Genomic DNA, 24,034 nt, shown 5'->3' on the forward strand with positions numbered 1-24,034 from the left:
ATTTCATTATAATCTCCAAGGGGTTCGTGACTCCAAAAAGTCTAATAATGAAGGGTGAAAAGAGAAGGTTCAGGAAGGAACACGGGGGATCTCCAACTTTTAAGAAGTGGAAGAATATCAAAGGAAAGAAGATCAGAAAGTTTGGACGCAAACCAGAGAAAAGAGTCACAGAAATCAAAGGAAGAGCAAGTGTCAGGAGGGAGTGGCCAATAGTATCCCAGGCTGCAGGAAGTTCAAATGAGATAAGGACACAAAGGTCTTTATTTTATTTGCAAATTCCCTCATGGTGGGTTCTGTAGGCAGTGAATGCTCAGCAAATGTTGCCAGGATCATTAATCCAATAAACAATTTGAGAGGAGTGAAGTATAAATGATACGGCAATAGCAGGATTCATTAGATGTGCTTTTACATTAAAGCATGAAACATTAAATTAGACAGCACCAATGAGGCCACTTTATAAAGTCAGTTAAGTGGTGAACTACGTCAGTCTCCCAGGTAACTGGAGCTAAACTTCATACACAATAAAGTAGGCTGCCACTTCCATGAAGTAGTCAAAAAGATAATGTCTCTGCGTAGTTCAGAACCCCTCCTTCTGCTATATTATAATGCCTGGAAAGTCAATTATTCTGGAAGCATGTGCATGTCCACTGGATTATGTTACCTGGGAGGTGGGCCGCATTAGATGGCTAAAATGTTTGCAGAAAAACGATTAACCCTACCGCAATCATGGATTGTTAGCTCAGTGGTTCTCAACCTTCTGGCCCTTTAAATACAGTTCCTCATGTTGTGACCCAACCATAAAATTATTTTCGTTGCTACTTCATAACTGTAATGTTGCTACTGTTATGAATCGTAATGTAAATATCTGATATGCAGGATGGTCTTAGGCGACCCCTGTGAAAGGGTCGTTCGACCGCCAAAGGGGTCGTGACCCACAGATTGAGAACCGCTGTGTTAGCTTTATATTAACATAATGACTTGTTGTTTGAAACCTTTTTAAGTTTACAAAGGTTTCATAAACACTGTATTGTATCGTTTAATGCTAACAATCCCCCTAAGCAAGTAGTCATATAAGCCTTCCTGCTAACTTAAAAACTAAAGTTCCTATATCTTTTAAAGAGATAGTCAAAAAGTTTTAACACAGTACAAATGATAGTGACGATAATGCCAAACCCTTCTTTAAAAAATATATATTTTATTGATTTTTTTACAGAGAGGAAGGGATAAGGATAGAGAGTTAGAAACATTGATGAGAGAGGAACATCGATCAGCTGCCTCCTGCACACCCCCCACCAGGGATGTGCCCGCAACCAAGGTACATGCCCTTGACCGGAATCAAACCCGGGACCCTTCAGTCCGCAGGCCGACACTCTATCCACTGAGCCAAACAGATCAGGGCCAAACCCTTTTATTAGTTATGGTACGAGCCCAGGTGCTACAAGAAAGAAATCCCAAATATAATAATTTATACAAGAAAGAAAGTTGTTTCTCTCCCAGATAATATTCAGAAACAGGTGGGTGTTTCAGGGCTGGTAGGCAATTCTATTCCACAAAGTCACCCAGGAACTCAGGTTGCTATGCTGTCCGCTGGTAGGCATCTCTATCGTACAAGCTGCTTCACCAGAATCACATAAACCTTTCAGCTCGTCTGGAAGGGAGAGAGAAGAGGGCAAGCAGTTTCCTTTATAAAGGATGTGACCAGCCCTAGCCGGTTTGACTCAGTGGCTAGAGCGTCAGCCTGTGGATTGAAGGGTCCCAGTCAAGGGCACATGCCTGGGTTGTGGGCTCAATCCCCAGTAGGGGCGTGCAGAAGGCAGCCAATCAATGATTCTCATCATTGATGTTTCTCTCTCTCTCTCCCTTTTCCTTCCTCTCTAAAATCAATTTTATATATATATTTAAAAGGATGTGACCAGGAAGGTCCACACATCACGTCCAATGCTCACTTCTCATTGGAAAAGAGTTAATCAATTGGTCACACCTAGCTACAAGGAAGGCTGAGATTTTTAGCCTCTAACTGGGCAGACACGTGCCCAGTTCAAACCCAGGAGATTCTATAACTAGAAAGGAGCAGAGGATAGCAAATATTAGGAGACACTTGGCATTCTATGCCAAAGTCTTGCTTTGGTGTTTTTACAATCATGGTTATATATACTTAACAGTGAAGACGCAAATATGACTTTTATATATGTTCCTGGATTCCTATAGGGTGTCCCAAAATTCACACAAGAAGTAATTTTGATAGAAAACACAGGTTTATAATTAAAATTGTAAATTTTTTATTGATTCATAAAGTATACAGTATAGGGTTATGTATGGAATAGCACATCGGGTAAATGGCCTCCACGGCTGTGCTGGCAAATACGCAAAGCCGTGGTCTTCATTGGCCTTCATTGTCCCTGCTCCTGGGCCATAACTGGTACTTGGTAATGCTTATCAAATTGAAAGGATTGAAATCAAAGGGCAACAGATATTAGAATCTGACTCAATAAACCAAGTAAAATTAGGCTTTTATTTTTTGTTGTTGTTAATGCTCATGCAAGATTTGAATTTTGGGACACCCTATAAAATTAGTTAACTGTGAAAAATCTGTCCCATTTTACTTTTAATTTTGCTTATCATGTATAGTTTATCTATCAAATCCCTAAGTACTATCAACAAATAATAGGATCTCCTTAGAGAGGTGTTTTTAAAAAAATCCTCTTTGTCTGAGCCTTGAGTATATTTTACAGTTGCAGCGGTTTTGCCAGCTTATCTTTAGGACTTTCCCTTTCTCCTCTGTATAAGATGCATAGGAATAATGCGTTACTGGAAATACTGCAAGGCAACTTCCCTTGAGAGTATTTAAATCTCCTGGTGATAAAAGACACAGCTAGTAAACAGTAAAGGCTGTAACACTAGTAATTGCAGTTGCTCCTGGAATTTAAAAAAATTAAATATGATTAAAAGTACACAGGGTTGTTATTTACTGGTCCACTTTTGGACAGGTGGAGTCTGTTAGAAGTTTTAAAAACAAACTTAATGGTTTGCCAAGTTATTCAACTTACTTAATATTAGTTTTTGGCGAGAAAGCAGGGAAATTAAGAGACAGGTCACCCAAGGAAGTGTGACTATATACTAGTCAAACAGAAGTGGTTTTGCCTGGCCTATATAGCTCAGTGGTTAAGTATCAGCCCATGCACCAGGAGGTCACAGTGTGATTCCCAGTTGGGGCATCAGTATCTGTTTTAATTAAGTGGAACAAAGTTATTGCTTTTATGATAATTGTTATATAACTAAGAATAAAAAATATTTCATTTAAAGGAGTGTCTCTCCAATTTTTATGGGCTTACTAAATTTTAAAGAGTAATTATGAGATTGTCTTGTTCACGGAAATTTATATAAAATGCTTTGTGTCACCCTAGCCAGTTTGGCTCAGTGGATATAGCGCCGGACTGCGGACTGAAGGGTTCCAGGTTTGATTCCGGTCAAGAGCACATGCCCAGGTTGCAGGCTCAATCCCCAGTAGGGGCCCTGCAGGCGGCAGCCGGTCAGTGATTCTCTCTCATCATTGATGTTTCCATCTCTCCCTCTCCCTTCTTCTCTGAAAGCAATAAAAATATATTTAAAAAAATATTTAAAAATAAAATAAAATGCTTTGTGTCAATGTGTTAATCTCATCCCCTTTAACAGAGTCTAGCAATTTCCAGGTGATTTTTACCCACCTAGAGAAAGTTTCTATCTGTGGTTTTGATCTGGAAACCACTATTTTTCAAAGAATCAAAATAAATAAATAAATAAATAAAAGGCTTATACATCAAAGGATATTCAGAAGAAAAATTTTAAAGTTAGGCTTTTCAGAGTTCATATAACCAGATGTTGTGTTTTCCCCCCGAATGTCATGTTGTGCTTTCATGAGTGTGATCTCTCTCATATTTGTGATTTCTTAAGGCATGTCAAGCAAGCGGTAATGGCCTTAAGTAAATGAAGTTGTCTTTCATGTTAGACCTCCTGGGGGCTTCCTCAGTGGCACGTGACTGGAAGTAGAGCCTAGGAGTTCCTAACCCCCCACTGGGCAGTCTGCCAGCACTTGCCATGCCCCGGTGTGTGCCTGGCTCTCCACTGTGGGAAGACAGTGCCAGCAAGATGGTCTGGCAGATGCCAAGGCATCATCATCGGAATTCTGGGGAAGAAGATTTGAGTCCAGATCAGAACTTCAAAGAAGCGGCAGAGCCCTGCAGAACAGTACTCATCAAATGGTTATTTTAGGGAACCAATTTTACCTTGGCAACCATTTCTAGTGGCTTTTCCCTTTTGGCTCTGTATCACTCTCAATTCTATACAGGCCTAAAGACAGGAGTAAATGCACCCAAAGAATCCCTTTTCAGGATACAGTTATGTGTTAACAAATGCGTATAGTCACAGAGCAACCACCATAATCAAGATCTAGAATAGTTCACCCCCCAAATTCCCTTACATGCCACTCCACAATCAGTCTCCCCAACTTACCGATCCTCAGATGCAGGAAACTGATGATCTATTTTTATCTCTAAATTTGTCCTTTCCTAGAATGTCATATAAAAGGAAGTATATAGTAGGCATCCTTTTTTTTTTTGTCTGGCCTTGTCCATTCTGTCTAATTATTTTGAGACTCATCCATGTTACCCTATATGTCAGCAGAGCATTCCTTTTTATTGTTGAGTAGTAATCTATCATATGGATGTACCACAGGACATATGGGTTGTTTTCTAGTTCTTGACAATTATTAACATGGCAACTACAGACACTGGCATACAGGTTTAGTTGGCTCCTCTCAAGATCACCATCAGTCCCATCCCAGCCATACCATGTAAACATGTAATCTAAGAAAAACTACGCTGAAGTAGTTTCAAATCAACTCACTCACCTCCAGTTCCAATCCGATTATTGGCCCTAAACAGAAGTAGTGGGGGAGCCGCTCTGGGAATAGTTCCTGCCCACTGCATGCTTGCTGTGGAAGGAGGAGAGGAGTGGTGAAGTTTATGCCACACTGAGTGTCCCATCTCCCCTGGACTTGATTTCTCCCGTGTTCCTTCCTCTCTTGTCTGAAGCTGTTGGTGTAGATAGAATTAAAGCTGAGATTATAGACAAGGTTCATGCCAGGCAAGGAAGTAAATACCTTTTTGCGCTCTCCCTCGCCATGTTCACCCTGCAAATTTGAGGTGTAGGGATCACACCCGCCATGTTCGCCTCTGTTTGTCCAGCACCCACTAGAGTGCCTGCATACGATAGATACACAATCATTATATTTAGGGTGAAGTGGATTCATGGATGAATGAGCAACTGTCAACATTGGTGAGTAAACATTGTGTTGCTTATAAGCATAGAAAGAATGAATGTTTCACTCAGGGTTACCCGCTGAAAATAAATTGGTTTGAACAGCAGTTCAATTACGTCAAGAGTAATTTGCCCATTGCTGTATTTAGACATAATCTAATTCCTAGAGAAATAAGCATATGCAGTTTCAAAGCGTAATTACATCTGACATTACTAGTAAGTGATTTCCCTGTGGATTTCTTCCTGATGACAGAAAATTAAAAGTTCCGTAATACAGTGACTGTGACCCACCTTCCGTCTCTGAGGGCTGTTCCTCCCAGCTCAAGTCATGGCATTTGCTAAAAAAGATGAAACCAGCCCAAATCCAAATAAATATGACAACTGGACCCTTCTCCAAGGATGAACATTTTATTGGAATATTGGCACTTGGCAGAGTAAATACATGGTTACAAAGTGTTTTATGTTTATTTGCTTTATATAGTGACCAAAAACAAAACAAAACAAAATAAAATCATCAGTCCACAGTGTCGATTTTTTCCTTGAAGTTGAAGGCTTCAGAAGGCAAATTCCAACCCTGTTTGTTTATGGGAAAGAGAAGGCACAGGTAGCCACTTTTTCTATCTAGTGAAACGGTATTATTGTTTTAGTCAGTGATGTCCTTCTCTTCCCTGTCATTTAGCACTTATCTTATATAATAAAAGCATAGTATGCAAATTGTCCCCTCGACCAGGAGTTGTCCAGGGGCAGGGCTGGCCAGGGGAAGGGAGGGAGGCCCCGGTCAGCAGCCGGCAGCCACTAGGGACCCTACCAGTGCATGAATTTCGTGCACTGGGCCTCTAGTAAAGAAATAAAGTCACCTGTCTGGGAGAATTGAGAAACCCTTAGAAATCACTGGCTACAACCTGGAGGTTACAAAAGCAGGCTTGAGAATCTTCTTAATCAAATGTAGAAGATCAAGCCTACTGACCTGCAGTTTTTCTCACTCAGCCTCTTTATAAAGCTTTTGGACAAATTGGAATCTTATCCTTGTGGTTCCCCAAATATTTTTTTAAAATATATTTTATTGATTTCTTACAGAGAGGAAGGGAGAGGGATAGAGAGTTAGAAACATCGATGAGAGAGAAACATCGATCAGCTGCCTCCTGCACACTCCCTACTGGGTATGTGCCTGCAACCAAGGTACATGCCCTTGACCGGAATCGAACCTGGGACCCTTGAATCCACAGGCCGACGCTCTATGCATTGAGCCAAACCGGTTAGGGCCCAAATATTTTTTTTAAGAGAATTTACTCTCCATAATGCAAGGCACTACTGTCTCAGCTCCAAGCTGCAAAGGAGGAAATGATGAGCTAATTTTTTCTAAGAAAAATATTATTTTTTTGTGAAAGGTCAATAGTAACGTAACTAGTTTCAAGTTACAGAATTTTTGCCAAAAACTGTGTCTTGAGATTTGAAGCCTTTCTAACAGATCTGCCCCTGGGAGAGACTCCCAATGCAGCCTGCAGAGAGAGGCTCGCCTGCTGCTCAGAGAAATCACAGTCACCTCGCTCCAACCCGGAAACCACTGGAGCAATACAAAGACGTCCGTATCGAAAGCAACAAATGCGCGGTCATCTGAAGTTATCCCATCCAACATGTTAAGATGAATAAGGAATACTTCAAATGCACTCTAGTTTCCTGTTCCATCTAAAAACGGAACAGTCATCCTGCATAGCTTAGTGAGTTTGTCTTTTGTGAAATGTGCACAGAAAAATCCTTTGATGGTGTTCTCGAGTGCGTCCTCCCATTCAGTGCCCGGTCCCCTGGGGCCCACAGAACGGGTAAGGGAGGGCACTGATGCTCATCCATCCAATGCAGTGACGTGGACCCTCCTCTAGGGTTGGAAATAATGACTCCGCTTTCCAAGGGTTCAAGAAGCCCTGATGAGAGAAAAGGGAGGAAGCCGGGAAGCCCCTGTGTGGTGGTGGCCTGGGCTGGGACCTCCTCCCTCGCCACAGTTCTCCTGGAGAGAAGGCGGTCCCTGGCAGGGCTGGGCGCTGCTCCTTTGGCTCCTTGCCTTGCTGGCCAGGGCATCTGACCAGATGGCCATCTGCCCTTTGGACCTGATTTAAGGGAAGACTCCCCAAGGGCAGAAAGCCCAATTTAAAAAAAAGAAAAAGTCTCCCTGGCTGACAGCAAGCGCCAAAAAGCCCCAGCACAGCGGAGCGGTGTGTGTCGGTGCTCACATGTCCTGAGCAGCCTGCCACAGGCCAGTTCCTGGCTAGGCACTAAGGATATTCATGTGACTTGAGGAGGCAGGGAGCCAGGAGTCCAGGCTGAGTGTTTCTATTCTACCAGGAAGCGCATAGGATGACTAAACCCTAGTTTCTGTCCTTGAAGAGAAGAGCCCCTAAAAGAGACATAACTTCCATATTCCATGCTAAATGCAAGGACAAGAGGGAGTGCTGGGTGGTACAGGGCCCAGGGACCTTCTGTGTCTGTAAGGAGATCCTTTCTAGCCGTGAGGGTCTAAGCACTCAAAGAACGTTATCATAGGAGACGATGTTGATACTGATTCTCTTTCATCCTTAAAGACCTAGAAATCCAAGAAATTCTTCGTGAGGAGGTGGAGAGGGAGATATTGGAATTCTTGCTTAGATGGTTGAACTCTGGGGCAAATCCTCTAAAGAACTGATATAAACTTACAAGCTGATGATGATCAAAACGAGCTCTTAGGGCAATATGTTGGGATCTGATATCAAAATCTGTGGAAGTATGAAGATGTGGTACCGGGACTGAAGCTTTTAGGAGATAAACTGGTATTTTCTGAAGGACAATAGGACACTCCTTTATTCGATCTTTTGGAGGTCCAGTCCACCTTGAACGTTAACAGTTGTAGGTCACAATGGATTTAGAAGATGTCTGTGTCTATTTCCGCTAACAGTGTAAGTTCTGGGAGAAAGGACCAGATCTTATAACCACCGATCTCCAGCACCTGGGACATAATGACCCCAACTTGCTAAATGACTAAACAAATGATTTCTACTTTTGGTAACATCTTTGGAACCTGATGGTATGTATATATACCTTGGCTTTTCTCTCTCTCTCTCCCTCTTCTCTCTCTCTCCCTTTTTTTCCATCTTTCTTTCTGATTCATTTTTTTCATGCACTCACTTTATTTCCTTCTGGGAGTGAAGCAGGACTGTTTTAATGGAAAGACAGGCAGCTTTCATGCCAACACAGAAAACATATCATTTGAAAATAGGTGTTTTCTTAGAGTAAATTTCCTTGGGCCTTTTAATGTATACTGAACAAGGCACCTTATCTTTCCTTCTTTCTTTCTCTCTCTCTCTCTCTCTCTCTCTCTCGTATGATGCCTAACACACAGCATGTGGCATAGAGTATCTGTTTCAATAACATGTGTTTAATTGGAAGACTTTATGCCCAATAATTTAGCTAAGCTCTTTCTCTGCACAATTTAAGGCTAATTTGGAAAGCTTAAACATGACAGGGAAATTTTTGTCTGAATTTCCTCAAAAGGTGATTAATGAATAAGAATCAACAAATCAATTAACAAGACATTGAGAGCAGATTTAGTACCAGGCCCAGACAGTTGCACAGACCACTGCCTTCCTCTGTTCCTGCCCAGCCTCCCCGAGCTCTCAGGCCCTGTGGGGCTGCCCACAGCGGTGGTGCCTGTGCCCACCACCTACCCTTTCCTGCAGCCTGACCGTGGGCAAAGGCCGAGTCCTTAAGAGACAGAGCAGTCCATATAGTGTAGTGGGATTTACAGCATAGATCTGTATTCTTACAAAGAATGGAAAAGACTTAAAGTGCATTAGAAGACACTGCAGAGTGTATTGAAAACCAAGCTCCTACTGTGTTCTCTGTCCTCAATGCGACCCCCACTCCCTCCCCCGGACACCCTCAGCTGCCTCTCACCCCACACACCCCATTGCCTTTGTAATTCCTATGAAAACGCTAAAGCAGGAATTCATGGCAGAACAGCTCAGTTCCACAAGGGTTTGCCTCAGTGCTGGTGGCCTGTGTGCATCCCCTCTGATTTCATTCTACAGATTAAGGAAGTAGGTAATACTTTTTTTTTTTTACTTTTTTGTAACAATCCCATGCACCCGCTAAGTGTACCCATAATTAACCCATTGGCTGGGTTTGTTCATAGAGATACTTTTGCCAAATTGTCCCTTTCACTCCTCCGAGGGCTGCTCTGGGGGACTCTCCCTCGCATCCTCTTCCTGTGGACCCAGGATGTCGGTGTTTGGAGCATTCTCCACCACCCACTGACACTCGTAAACACGGGGACCCTTAACCTCCTCTGCACCCACGTCGGCAGCACCCTGGGCTGGGCCACTTTTCCCTCCCACCGCTTCTTCCACAGAGGGCTGGCTCTCCCTGGGGCCCATGGGGGCAGAGTTTAAAATGCAGCCTTCCTGTGGCACGGCCTTACCTCCTTCATGGGTGTCCCTCCCGGTGGGGTCCCCAGCCTCCGCCTGCTCCTCTGTGGGGCCTGGGCCGCTGGGGCCCTGGCTGAGCCCCCCGCAGGCTGGCTGAGCCTCTGCACATCCCCCTGACTCCACCCCACTGGCCCCGGCCTCGGCCTCCACCTCGGCAGCTGGAGAATGGGCCTCCCTCTCCCCGACTCCACCTTCTTCACTGTCGTCCTGACTGGAGGCAGCTGCTTGAGTGGCCTCCGTGTGGATTTGGGTCGTTTCCTCTTCTTTGTCAATTTCTTGGGGAACAAGGGTCTCCGGATGTGTATCTTTTTCAGTCTCGAGGGTGGCAGACACCATGGGTACCTCGACGGTCACCGTCAACAAACTTCTGAGCTCCTTTAAGGAGCATGAGGCAGAGAGGGGTTGTGGCTCTTGGTGGGTGGCGGCTTCTCTGTCCGCAGGAGTCCCTGCAAACTCCAGCTCTGATGAGCGGGTGCCCCGGGCTCCTGCTGTGTCCTCTGCAGCCACGGGGTTCACGACAGGGTCACCTGTGCCTGAACGAACCCCCTGCGCGTCCCCACCTGGGGAAGAAAGGCTTTCTTCTTGGGCCACCAGACTAGGGACCCCAGGCTGCTGCTTTTCCTCTGGTTCCGGGAACACGTCGTTACTGGGGGTCTCACCATCGGCCACTCCGAGCAGAATGGCCGAGGCTCTCCGGGCGGGGCTGGCCTGGTTGGACCCCACGGGGGTCTTCAGGTCGGTCAAGCTGGACACACTCTCACTGGGCAAGGCCATGTTGTCTTCGAATAGGTTGTGTTTCTTCAGGATCGCTGCTTCCTTTATCACTGAGACACCAGAACACAAAACACGACGTTAACGCCCTGCCCCGGCCAAACGGCTTTTCTTGATTTTTTACCCAGAAGCCAGACTCCCCTCTCAGCCTTTCTGGCTGCCCAGATTTCTCAAGTTCAAATCCCAGCTCACATCCACCCTCTTCCAGGTAGCCCTCCCTGATGAACGCAGCCTCATTCTGAACTCTGGACCTCTGTGGTGTTCGTTGTTACTGGGGGTCTGTGGACTATTTTGTCACATATTTCATTTACTCAAACAGCAAACACTGGACACAGACTAGGGGACAGGCTCCGGGAATGCAAAGATGAATAAAATGCGGCCTTTGCTAGCAAGGAGCTCACAATCCATAATGCCATCACCTGGATCACTCATGAGGCCCCCGTCACATTTTATTAGCTCTTACCTGTGCAGTTCCAGTCTATTCCCCATGACTGACATGCCTCCAGGACATTAAGGAGCATGACGTACATTTCTCTACTTTTTCCCACAGGCCAGCCCTGAATGTGAACCTGTTCAGTACAGGTTCTCAGTGCTGAACATGTAGAGAGAGCCCTGTTGGCCTGTTGTCTCCAAAATGGATTTGGGTACTTTCGCCCTAGCATCTTTGCTGTAGATGCCTTTGCCACAAGCATTAAAAAAAAAAAAGAAAATTATATATATATTATTGATTTCAGAGAGGAAGGGAGAGGGAGATAGAAACATCAATGATGAGAGAGAATCATTGATCGGCTGCCTCATGCATGCCCCCCACTGGGGATCGAGCCCACAACCCAGCATGTGCCCTGACCGGGAATCGAACCGTGACCTCCTGGTTCATAGGTTTACACTCAACCACTGAGCCACCGCAGCCAGATGCCACAGCATTTTTGACGAAAACATTTTCGATGCATAACTAAATGGCTGTAAGGCAATTTTGCTGTTAAAAAAAAAAGATTAAAAAACTGGTTGACAGTTTGGGGTTTTGTGGTGCTTTGTTTTTATTTTTTGTCAGTTTGGTTTCATTTCTCCATTGACAAAAAGTGGAGAAAATAAATAGTGGTGGTCTTAAAAGAGTTAGCATTTTTTCTGGGTGGTGATGATTTTTGCCCCAAGAGGTAGTTGGTTGCTTATCTTGAAACACTGAATTGGGAAGAGAAAGCGAGGCACCAAAGGCCTCTGAGGGCTCAGAGTTGAACCCACATTTCCCGTAGAACAAGGACAAGACCTTATGTACAATCTACAAAACAATATCAGCTATTTGCGCAGTATTGCCGTGAATCTATGCACATTTGTAACAAATTCAAATATTTTGCGTTTTGCAATGAAGTCTTTCTAATTTGGTTATTCAGTTTTAATATACCTCTTTAATTTGTCATAATTTTATCTTTTTTAAGAAATATATTTTATTGATTTTTCACAGAGAGGAAGGGAGAGGGATAGAGAGTTAGAAACATTGATGAGAGAGAAACATCGATCAGCTGCCTCCTGCACATCTCCTACTGGGGATGTGCCCACAACCAAGGTACATGCCTTTGACCGGAATCGAACCTGGGACCTTACAGTCCACAGAGCCAAACCGGTTAGGGTGTAATAATTTTATCTTTTTTTTTTTTTACGACAAAATTGCCTACAGCCAATTAGTTATGGGGCAAAAAAAAAAAAAAAAAATGTCTGGCAAAAATGCTTGCAGCAAAGATGCTAGGGCAAAACTAACCATGCATTCCAAAATGAGGCTCTCTGCACACCCAGCTCAGCCTTAGAGGCCTCCAAGGAAGAAGAACGATGATGACGACAGCAGCTGGCAGTTTTGACACTAGGCCTTTGCTTATGGCTGTGCAGGCTGCGCTATGCCCAACAGTATCACCTCCAAGCGGGTGCTGCTGACATGAGAGACAGGACAGGTCTGCATAGTCAGCATAATAATTTCCCAGCAGCTAGCAGGAGCGTGTCCTGCTCTCATAAAATCAGCGTATCATGGCACTATTTGGACAGAGAGCAGTCAAGCTCTTTTTCTTTTCTTTTTGTAAATAAGGACTTATTTTATTGCTGTTGTTACCATTGTCCTCCCTAGATTAGACAAATTATTTCTTTTTCATCATTTAAATTTTATTTTTCAATTATAGCTTACATTCAGTATTATTTTGTATTTGCTTTAGGTATACAGCATAGCGCTTAGACATAAGCCTATATTTCACTGTGACCTCCCCCTCCCCCCAATATTTCTAGCACCCACACCTGGCCCCATATATAGTTATTACAATATTATTGACTATATTTCCTATGCTGTACTTTACATTCCTGTGACTATTTTGTAATTACCAATTTGTTGGCTTTTTAAAATTGAATTTATTGGGGGTAACATTGGTTAATAAAATTATATAGGTTTCAGGGGAAGGTAGCCTTTTTCTAACTCACCCCAAGGTGCCCTAGTGGGCTGGCAGTGACCTTGACTGTGCCCTTCCCAGTGAGTCCTTCCCTTTACATTCCTATCTCATTCAACCCCCCGGTGAGGGGCTACTGTGACCCGGGGCCTGTGCTTGGCCAGCGTTCTTTGTGGAGGGGTTTTCGATGCTTAACATCCTCCCCATGGAGATCAGATGTGTTTCGGGCCTACAGTTTTATGGATGAGCCTCCATATCTTCATCAAAGTTTTCCTAGCCACACTCCTGTGCCGAGCAAGGCTGCCTCCACAGTGGGCGCTGGAGTCCTGGCAAGCCTCCCAGCGTGCTGTGCCATCACCCTGTGTCCTTTCCTGTCCCACTGAGAGGCGGTGAGGAATGTGCTGGGAGAGTAGCTGCTCCTGGGATCACCTCCTCCCGCTCTGGGTGGGGTCCTGAGCCTGTGACTAAGAAGAGCCCTTTTTCCTCTGCTCTGTCTGGAACAGCTGGAAGAAGACAGCTGCTCATAAATTTAATCTCTCCCAACCTCAGTTTTCTAATCTGAAAACGGAGTTTAAAATGTCCATCTCACAGAGTTCTTATTTGTAATGAAAGAGAAAGAATATCTAATGGGCTGGTTTAGTGTGTGCTTGCTCAGTCAGGGTTAGTGTCCCTTCTCTGTCTCCTAGCAACATCGATTTCCCCTTCCCTTTTCATATCTGTTGAGCAAACCCAGCTGGCCAAACTGGGCCTCATTTCTGGGGTGCTCCCCTCTCTCCAGAGTTCCCTCTAGCACCAGGTGAACCTCCCTCACCTTTCAGGGTTTCATCAAGGAGCATCTGATGTAAAATCTCCTCGTACACATTCTCAACATGGATCATGTTGGTGTGATCAGCGAAGATGAACTGCTCGTATTTCTGAAGTTCCTGGAGAGCAAGAGACAGAGGGCAAGGCATGAGATGCAGATATGAAAAGGATGAGTCCCACCCTGGCTGGTGTTGCTCAGTGTTTAGATCGTCGGCCTACCCACTAAAGTGTTTTGGGTTTGATTCCCAGTCAAGGGCACGTATCTGGGTTACAAGTTCATTCCCGGGCCCTGGTCAGGGTGCAGGAGGCAACCAATCAGTGTGTCTCTTTCATATCCATGTCTCTCTCTCTCTCTCTCCCCCCCCGCCTTCCATTCTCTCTAAGAATCAATGGAAAAAATATCTTAGGTTGAGGATTAACAAAACAAAAAAAGAAAGAACATGTCCCACTCCTGACCCCCTGTGACACCACTCCTTATGCTGGGTGCACACAGAGGGTAGACCCAGAGATTTGATCATCTCAAGGGGTGTCACTGAGTCTGGGGCCCTCCTTTTTTTCATAACCAAAGTACTTTCCTTCTTCCTCTTTAAAAAATATACCAACAGTACTTTCCAAGGTATATGCCACACACAATACAATGCAAACATTTTAAAAGTACAGCTCAGTCCTACCCGGTTTGGCTCAATGGATAGAGAGAGCATCAGCCTGCGGACTGAAGGGTCCTGGGTTCGATTCCAATCAAACCCAGGTTGTGGACTCGATCCCCAGTAGGGGGCGTGCAGGAGGCAGCCAATCGATTCTCTCTCATCATTGATGTTTCTATCTTTCTCTCCCTCTCCCTTCCTCTCTGAAATCAATAAAAATATATTTTTAAAAAATGTACAGCTCAATGATTTTAAACACATAAATAAACCCATGAAACCAGAAGCCAAATCAAGACAGAGGAGATCACTCCCATGCCCTTTCCTAGTCTAATCCTCCAGAGATAAGCACTGATCCGATGTCTATCACAAGACCTCAGTCCTTCTTGTTTTTGAACTTTATGTGAGTGGAATTTTCCATTCCTTTGGGCTGTTTCTGAGATTCTTCCACGTTGCCGCGTGTATCCGTAGCTTGTTCCCTTTTATTGATAGGACATTCATCATATGAATAAACTAAAATTGCTTATCCATACTACTGTCGATGGATACTGAGATTTTTCTCCCGTTTTTTTTGACTGTGAGGACTATAAATGCTATGAACCTTCTCGTGCCTGAGTTTTGTAGATTTAAGGACCTAGTCATCTTGGAAGTGAGACTGCTGGGTCCTGGAGTAGATGTGTGTTTAACTTCATTAGAACGGGGCCCCTTTTCAGGTCGTTGGGATCTCAAGTCAAGGGCTCCTCTTTCCCTCCCTGGCCTGACACTCACCTATTCCCATAAGACAACCCAGGCAGGACGCAAAGTCCTTGAACCCTTCTGCTTCCCAAGGGTCTCCAAATGGCCTGCCTGTTACCAGCTTGAGGACGGAGCAGGGATCAAAGAGCACCACTTGCATCCCAGTGATTAACTCAGGTCCTTGCACCCAATGGTGCTGGAAAAGGGCTCCGACATGTGGCTTGGAGAGCCGGGGACTTAGAGTGGGATTTGACATCTTTTGCCTGAAGGGGCAGGATTTACAGCAGACGGTCAGGAGTCACCACATTCAGACAACTCTCGGTGCTAGGACTTGGGGGTCTGGAGTAGCCCAGGACCAGTTCATAGTGGGTTCTCCTGGGGTCCCTTTATATGTACCCTAGAGGAAAGACAAGGGATTGAGAGACAGGAGCTTCCATGACTCTGAGAGGGTCCGAGAGACACACAGACAAGGACGGATAGTAGGAGCACTACCCAGGAGCCCGGACGCTGCCCTGGACTGGCTGTGGGACCCCGGGCAAGCATCATCACCACTCTGCACCTCTCTCTTCCTCCGTGAAATGAGGGGTCTGGGCTCATGTCTGCCGCACCCTTTCATGTCCCCACGTGGTCTCCCACTCCTCATTCCCCTGTTGTTACTCATCCCTCTGGACTGGGCAAAAGCAGGACTCTGCAGCCCTCCTTGACCCCACAAGCGAAGTAGGGCAACCTCTTTGGAACTCAGCCACGAGGAACTCTTCCTATGAGGCTACTGCTGTGCCCATCACACCGCATACCGTGTGCCTGCCTCCTGCCTCTAGGCTGTGAACCCCAACAAGCAGGGACGCTGGCCTGGCCCAGCGCCCAGATCATATCTGATACATATTTAACACATGTTTGCTGAATAAACAGGAGACCTTTAAAATTTCAGCCAGCTGTGGGAAGGAATAATTCCTAGGGACATTTATACTGTCATGACAATCTGCCATGACGTGTCCAGCTTTACAGAACAGGGACTCGATCTTCCATATTAAATAGATTGAACGGTGACATCCGTTGAATTCCCTGGGTCAATTAAATTGAATCCCTGCAGGTGGGATTTGGGGAACCATAACTTTTTATAAAGTTTCTCAGGACATCCCAACATGTGTCTTGACTTTAGTACCACAGATCTGGGAAGCCTCGACTTTAAGAGCCAAAGGAAACACTTTAATAAGATAAAGAATTCTTCTCTGAAGCTGAAACTCCCTGATGTATCTGTTCTGCAAATCCGGATTTTTAAAAATCTCTCGACACCAATACCCTATCCTTCATTACGGAAAACCTTGGGTGACAGGTTCTTTGGAAACCAGTCTCTCTTGATTGAAAAAATCCCAAGAGCCTGTTACAAATCGGGTACCACTGGGCTGGCGTTTGGAAAGAGGGGGGCAGATGGGAGGGAGACTTGCCTTGCCCTTCACCTTTCACCTTTTCTGGAGGCTCCGAGGCCCCCAGACCGTCTTTGGGAGTAGAAAAGGAAAACACGCTCAGCAGGAAGTCTGTGTGCAGACACGTCCATGGGCGGGCTGAGTCACCCTGCGGGCGGCTGCACTTTCCACCCACGTGGGCCACGGGACAGTTATACAGACAGATTCTTTACCCCTCTGCACATCCCTTTCTATGAAAGAAATACACCCCCACAAAGAAATGCCAGGAACTAGATATGCTGATGACACTTGGGAGAAAAACAGCATGTAGAGAATATAAAAATGACTGAAGAAATTGCTACAGTCAAATAACTCATGGGAAGGAGTCTAATGCTCCGATGCCTGGAGACTCTCTAAGCTGCCAAAAGGCCCTTTTTAAATTCGAAATGCTCTTTGTCATTTGCTCCAAGAGGCAGCAGGCCTTGAAAATGTCCAGGCTCGTAGATCATTTCTGAAACGGCCAAGTAGTGATAGCAGTATTTACCTTTTTCCCAGGGCAGCACATGTTACCAGGGAGTGTGAGCTGGGTGCAGACTCGGCTGGTGACCACCTCTGTGATTTGGGACCCTCTACTTAACCCTCAGGTCTCCTCATCGCTACAACCAGCGTATAAATAGCATCTCCTCGTAGGGCTGTCCTGAGAATCACTGAGCTAATCCATGCAAAGTGCTTAACACCGTGCCTTGCACGTGGTAAGCACCCATCAAATGTTAATTGCCTCATGCTAGTCTTCTCAATCTTTTTTAAAATGTATTTTTATTTTTAAAAAAATATATTTTCATTGATTTCAGAGAGGAAGGGAGAGAGATAGAAACATCAATGATGGGAGAGAATCATCAATCGACTGCCTCCTTCATGCTCCTCACTGGAGATTGAGCCCGTAGACCTGGGTATGTGCCCTGACAGGGAATAGAACCTATGAGTCCTCTGGCTCCTAGGTTGATGCTCAACCACTGAGCCACACTGGCCGGGCAAGTCTTCTCAATCTTAAGACGACTACCACAAGATATTGCTAGCTCCATTTTTCTTACAAGAGGAAATCTCAGTTAAGAGAGAGAAAAAGTGACTTGCCCAAGGCCTGAGAGCCAGGACCTGAACCCAGGTCTTGCCCCAGCCTCCAGAGTCCGCTCATCCATTTCTCTGCTCTGAAGACTAAGTCACACGTCACGATCATGGCTGTCTCGGGTTGCCTGGGGCTCCTAACAGCTTTAAATGATTTGTTTCATGGGTTTCACTAAACAAACGTTACTGGATTCAACAGAGCAAATATCCTCGTGTAATCAATCATGTTACTTCGGATCTTGTCCTGGAGGTAGTGGCCAAGTTTCAGAGGACACGTTGGACCTAGGAGTCATTCTATAATGAGGGACATCTGGTATTCTCAGGTGTTCGACGGCAACCCTTAGCTTGGCTCAAACTCAGATCATTACCCTTCGAGATTTTTGTCTGGTCCAGGGCTCGGCAAATCCTGCCGGCTGCTGGGTTTTGTAGATTAAAGTTATGCTGAAACACAGATGTGCCCATTTGTCTACGTAGAGTCTGTGGCTGCTTTGGGGCAGAGCTGGGTAATTTCAACAGAAATTGTATGGCCCATGAAGCCCAAAATATTTACTATTGGACCATTGACAGAAAAAGTTTGCCAACCCCTCCTACCGTTTGCAAGCACATCGAGGCCAAAATAAGAAAGTAAATAAATAAGCCGTGCTTGAACTTCACCGGCAATAGGAGCAGGCTCTGTGGAGGAACCCAGCCCTTACTGGTTTGCAGGTGGACGCCAGGGCCTTCTGCACGGTGGGAAGTGTGATTTGAACGAGTGCCTCTTGAAATATCCTCTTCCGGATGGTGCTGCTGTCATAATCATATTGCTGTCGATACACAGAGAGAAACATATGCTAAACAGCAATACTGCAATCTGTTAACTTTCCCTTCAGCAAAAACCTCAGCCACCCACTTCATCGCCTTCGCCCCTCCCCCTAATTTCTAAGGACCCCTGTGGCGTTTCCAAGGTCTCACAGACCTTTCTATGCAATTCTCTTACACTCCAGGTGGAGGGCATGACCCATCTTACCCTCCCCTCTTACAGATATGGAAACTGAGGCCAGATCAAAACAGCAACTCCTGCCGTATAAAGAAGTTGGGGAGAGAACCAGGGGGGTGAATTTATGCTTTGTCACCCCTATCCTGGATGGGTCCTTGGGAATGATGGTCATCTACTTCTTTCATTCTACATCCTAAAAGCAGGATTGGTGGGTTGTAGTGGTTTCCACAAGGGAAGAGAGTGTCTGGCTCATAGCTACATTAACACCGTGGCATGTTAACCAAAGAAGTTTAGTATCTAGAACAAGAAAGGCGATGATTCACTTTGTACAGCAAGGATCATCCAAACCGAGAGGCCAGAGTTTGGTTTTAGATGTCACTTTAAGGGGATCACAGACAAATTGGAGCATAGTCACAGGCATGTGAGCAGAATGGTCAGGCCAAAGAAAGAATGGTGAAGGAGATGAAGGCATGTATACCGGAGGTAGTGACTTGGGGCTAAATTACAGCTCTATTCAAACAAGGAAAGGCTGCCAGGTGGAAGAAGGAACTTAACAAAGAGGGTAGAACTAAATGGATGGCCGCTGAGAACTTTGGCTTTTATATCAGGAAGCATGTTCTTGCCCTTAAGCGTGTCCAGAGAAGAAAGGAACTGTTGGAAGAGGTATTAAAGTGTCCTGATACTGGAGGTGATGCTGACATTGATATCTTTTCTTCCTCAACTTCAAGTTCATTATTATTTGTGTTCCCGTGATAAATATTGCTTTTAATTTCAATAATTTGGTTGCCAGAGTCTCCTACTGCCTGTGACACCTCAACATCAGGTCTGAAATTCAGGGACCCCTCCCAGGCTCTGAGGAACTTTGATCTGCTGCTCCAAGCACTGTTTAGGGTAACAATTTCAACTTTTTTCATCTCGTGGCACACATAAATGAATTACTAAAATTCTGTGGCATGCCAAAAAAAATATTTTTGCTGATCTGAAAATAGACATAACTGATTAATTCACGCTGGATGGCTATTGTTGTGTTGGTTGTTGTCATTTTTTTATTTGACAATTTAAGGGAAAAGAGGTCAGTGCAACTTAAAATAGTCAGGTATTGCATGTTTGAAAAATTCTTGTGGCTCACCTGCTGAAAATCACTGGTGTAGGGCAAGGAGGAAGTAAAAAATTAATGCATTAGTTTTAAGGGTAATTTTAGCTCTAGGGTCACCATCGACTAGCCTGTTGAGCTCAAGTAAGTCACGTTAGCTCTTAGAGAGTCAGTTTCCTCATCTCTACAATGGGAACATATTCTAATTATCTCACAAGTTCTAGTGAAGATCAAATGAAACATGGTAGGTTTAAACAAGCTTTAAAAATACAGCACATATATGTAAACTATTATTACAACTATTTTGATACATACTTAAACATTAAACACATTAAAAATGGAACAATTTAATGTGCCAATCTCTTTTCTCTCTCTCTCTCTCTTTCTCTCTGGCAGGTATCTTTTTCTTGGAGTATATTTCCTTTGCCATGAGGTGCCGATTTTTCTAAAATATGCTGCCTAATTTAAATGGAAACTATTTGAAGAAATAGGCTGTGCCTTGCCTATATTTATATTCCATGCAATACCCATCACAATGGTTTGCTTATAGTGGACAGCCAATAAATATCAAATCCAATTGCTTTAAAAGTAAACTAGGACATGTCTCTTCAGCTGATGGGCAACAATGGTGAGGACCTGTGATCTCTAAAATAGCCACTAGATGGCAGGAGAGGCATGAAAGTCATGCTGGGGGAACAGCTGGTACCTAATAGTCACTGGAACCCCAGGAAGGAAAGATGCGAAAGATAAGAAAGAAAAGGGGGCGAGTAAAAGAACTTGGTATTTTCCAGTTAAAGAGAACCAGGGGCCACAGTCTTGCTTTATGCTTCCCACATGAAAAAGTGGCTTTACCTTTAAGACTCGGAGCTTCACCTTCTCAATGGCGATGGCTGTTTTAGAGGCCTCTCCTTGGAGATGCGGGGAAAGCAATTGTTCAAAAGTGAACACTGCGTTCTCCATGAGCTAGAAACCAAGGCAACACAGAAACAGCACGGTCAGAGGGGGGGGCACCACCACAGGTCCGCCCAAGTCAGCTGGAGAGAAGGAAGGGGGTGACCACCTCTTATTTTACAGATTTCCCAGGGGTGAGTCCTCACCCCACTGTCTGAACTGTGAAGTAAATAGGCACATGGCCACAGTGGGATCAGTAAGAGACCGGGAAACGCACACACACACACACACACACACACACACATGCATGTATCTATATACATGTATGCATCCTTTCTTCTCATCTCTTTCTACCCTGAACTGGAAACCCCAAAACTATAGGATTAAAATTACTTCCATCTCCGGTGGTCACCCCCTTCTTCTAATCTCTGATACCTGCAGCCAGGGCTTATCAAGATGAGGTGGGAGTCACCTCCAATTATTTTTGGCTGCTTTAACTCCACACATGCACGTTCAGGTGGATGTAAGCTACCCCGCATCTCTCTCTCTCTCCACCTCCCGTCCATCTCCTCACACCTCCGCCAGGATGGGAAGGGAGGCAGGGTGAGGGCTTGGGGCAGACAGTGGCTGGCACGGTTACGGGTTAGGAAACAGCAGCAGCTCAGATTTCGTATTCTCTGCCCTCGTGCCCCTGTAAGCTCCACCAGGTTCAGTATTATCACAGGGACTCTATCAAACGATTGCCCAATTTTGTTCCTTGTCCATTTTTAATCCCTCACAACTCAGAGGTTAGGTAATAAGATGTGTCACTTAATCCTGCCTATATTTTTTAAGGAAAAAAAATAATAAAAAGCTCCTTTCTTTTCCAAGCCTGTAATTCCCATGGCATACAACACATATCTTTCTCAGCGCATTCTCAACATGGGAGTGAATTTATCTAAGACTCTGTCTCCCTATCAGTTCCCTAAAGTGGGATCTGGCAGAGTGTTCAGCCCCATAAGCTGCCCTGGAAAATCTGGAAAACAGAATTGTGCTCTTACGGCTTCAATGAGCACACCCTCTCTTCATTGATGAATCACTATACTATGGAAAGAGTCTGTGCTATTCATTCCTGTTCCTCGTAGGGAAACAAGGAGCCTATCAAATAAACACAAGAAATCCAAATAGGAAGCTATGAGTGACTGATTGGTTCTAGGTGAGGGGATTAATTGAAGCCAGTGGATCTCAATCCTGGACACATATTAGAAGCAGTGGAATTGAGTAGGGGAAATATTTAAAAATTATTAAAATATAGCCCTGGCCAGTTTGGCTCAGTTGGTTGGTGTCGTCCCATGCACCAAAGGGTTGCCGGTTCAATTCCCTGTCAGGGCACATGCCCAGGCTGCAGGCTCCATCCTCAGTAGGGGACATGCAGGAGGCAGCAGATCCATGTTTCTCTCTCACACTGATGTTTCTCTCTCTCTCTCTCCTTCTAAATTATTTTTAACATTATTTTAAAATATTGAAATTTTAAAAATTATTGAATTATAGATAGATATACTTTTAATAACTAGAAAATAATTAAAATATATAATCAGACTCACTGGAGGTGGGGCCTAGGCATCAGTATTTCTTAAAAGCTCCCCAGGTGATCCTAATGTGCAGCCACGGTTAGAAGCACTGATTTGACAAACCAAGTAGTTTTTTCTTTTATGTGCCTCAGGCATGTAACAGCTCTGGCCACCGACACAGGCATCAAGCTAGGATGAACTAAGGACCGTACGTCTGCTTTGCCCCTGATTGATATAAGAGCAACACCGCCAATCAGGTGTCTCCTTGCCCATTGCCAGGGGGTTGACAAACCAAGTAATTATTAATTAATGCCACTTTATTTCCCTGGATGTTTCTACTCCATGGTGTTTTACTCTATGATGTTTCTACCCTATGACATGGAGGGAAGATGAAGCCAGCTAGAAGGACAGATACGATGACAAAGGCAATGGCCATGCTTCCTGGCTGCAAGCACGCCAGTCCCATCTGCCTGAGCTTGCTTCCCTGCTGGCTCCGTCCTCATCCCCAGGAGGCCTCTGTGGGCACCCACCTCTTGCATGTAGTTCTGTGTCCGCTGCACCACCAGATCCACGTGGGGGAATCTGAAGCGGCTCTTGAGATCCTGCAAGCGCTCCTGGAGCAGGTTGACTTTGATATAACAAGGTTCCATCTTCACGGAATCCAGTGGGAGATTCATAAGACGGTCCAGATGCTGCGTTTGGTTGAAGGAAAAAAATATAACTATTCAGACTTAGGAACAATATTACACAATCCTATATAACAAAAGCCTAATATGCTAAGTGTCTGACTGTTCGTTCAACTGTTTGACCAGTCGCTGTGACGTGCACTGACCACCAGAGGGCAGACGCTCTGACCTGCAGGTTAGCTTGCTGCTGGGGTCGGGCTGATTGGGACTAGGTGAGACAGGCCAGACACACCCTGGAGCCCTCCCATGATTCCTCCCCGGCCCCTATCTTGCACCGGTGGGGTCCCTCAGCCTGACCTGCGCTCTCTCGCAATCTGGGCCCCCTTGGGGGATGTCGGGGTCTCTAGTATTCTATAAATTCCGAACAATCAAATGTATGTCTTTAGAGTGAACCACTTCTCAGATCACTACATCTGTGACATCTTCAATTGTCTTCCTTCAGTGGGTCCCTGGGGCAGCTCTGTTGCTAGGAAGAGGCAGGGAGAAGAACCAACTGGATAATGGGAGGGGCCAGGGATGCACTCAGAGCTCCAATCTTCTTACGCTCTTGATGGACTGGCTCCCAGCTCCCACTTCCAGAATTCCAGAGCTAGGCAAGTAGGTCCTTTTGCACATGGAATTGTTACTGGGCTCATAAGCCCCCATAGCCTTCTTTAATGACAGGCAATCCCAGAGAGGTCAGGGTGCCCCCCGGACTCCTGGATGTAAAGCCACAGTCCCCATAGTTTCTTGAGGCTCTGTCAGTGCATATGGGACTTCCCTCTGCTGTCGGTTCTCCATGGTGCTAGTGGGTAGGGAACAGGTGGTAGGAAGAGGCCTGGCTTGGGAGAGGTATCCAGTTGTAAAAACTGGGGTTCCTCCTCCTCCTCTAGTTTGCACAAGTGATGACTTGGCCAATGAGGCTTCCAGCAGAGGATGGCAACAGACCCCATCTCCTAGAGACCCCCAGGGTTATCAACACACTCAGACACTATGGCTGTTGTTGCCAACAGAATGCATTTAATTCCCAAGCTTATTTAAAATTAATTTTTAAAGTTGAATATTGGAGACCTAGAATAAACAAGACAGGTAGAAAGATGCTGAAAATGGACACCTAAAGAGATTTGGGGAGTACAGGAGTGAGTGTGAATTATATAGGATATACTGTCTCACTTTCAGGTCACAGGAAAGAGGAAAAATCTCGATTTTGAGATTTC

General features: G+C 45.0%; 1 protein-coding gene across 1 annotated transcript in view; it reads right to left on the reverse strand.

Annotated features, from left to right (window-relative positions):
* Positions 1-6,576: 6,576 nt before the first annotated feature.
* The window catches only part of FAM129A (family with sequence similarity 129, member A), a 122,126-nt gene continuing 104,668 nt past the window's right edge, over positions 6,577-24,034 (reverse strand). Inside the window, exons 11-15 of the mRNA XM_014538066.1 lie at positions 22,683-22,844; positions 20,564-20,674; positions 18,338-18,445; positions 13,749-13,860; positions 6,577-10,570 (exon numbers count right to left, since the gene is read on the reverse strand). Of these exons, the coding sequence (XP_014393552.1) occupies positions 9,480-10,570; positions 13,749-13,860; positions 18,338-18,445; positions 20,564-20,674; positions 22,683-22,844 (1,584 nt within the window). The 3' untranslated portion in view covers positions 6,577-9,479. The remainder of the gene's footprint in view (positions 10,571-13,748; positions 13,861-18,337; positions 18,446-20,563; positions 20,675-22,682; positions 22,845-24,034) is intronic.

Source organism: Myotis brandtii, unplaced genomic scaffold, assembly GCF_000412655.1.
Source record: "Myotis brandtii unplaced genomic scaffold, ASM41265v1 scaffold104, whole genome shotgun sequence".
NCBI lineage: Eukaryota > Metazoa > Chordata > Mammalia > Chiroptera > Vespertilionidae > Myotis > Myotis brandtii.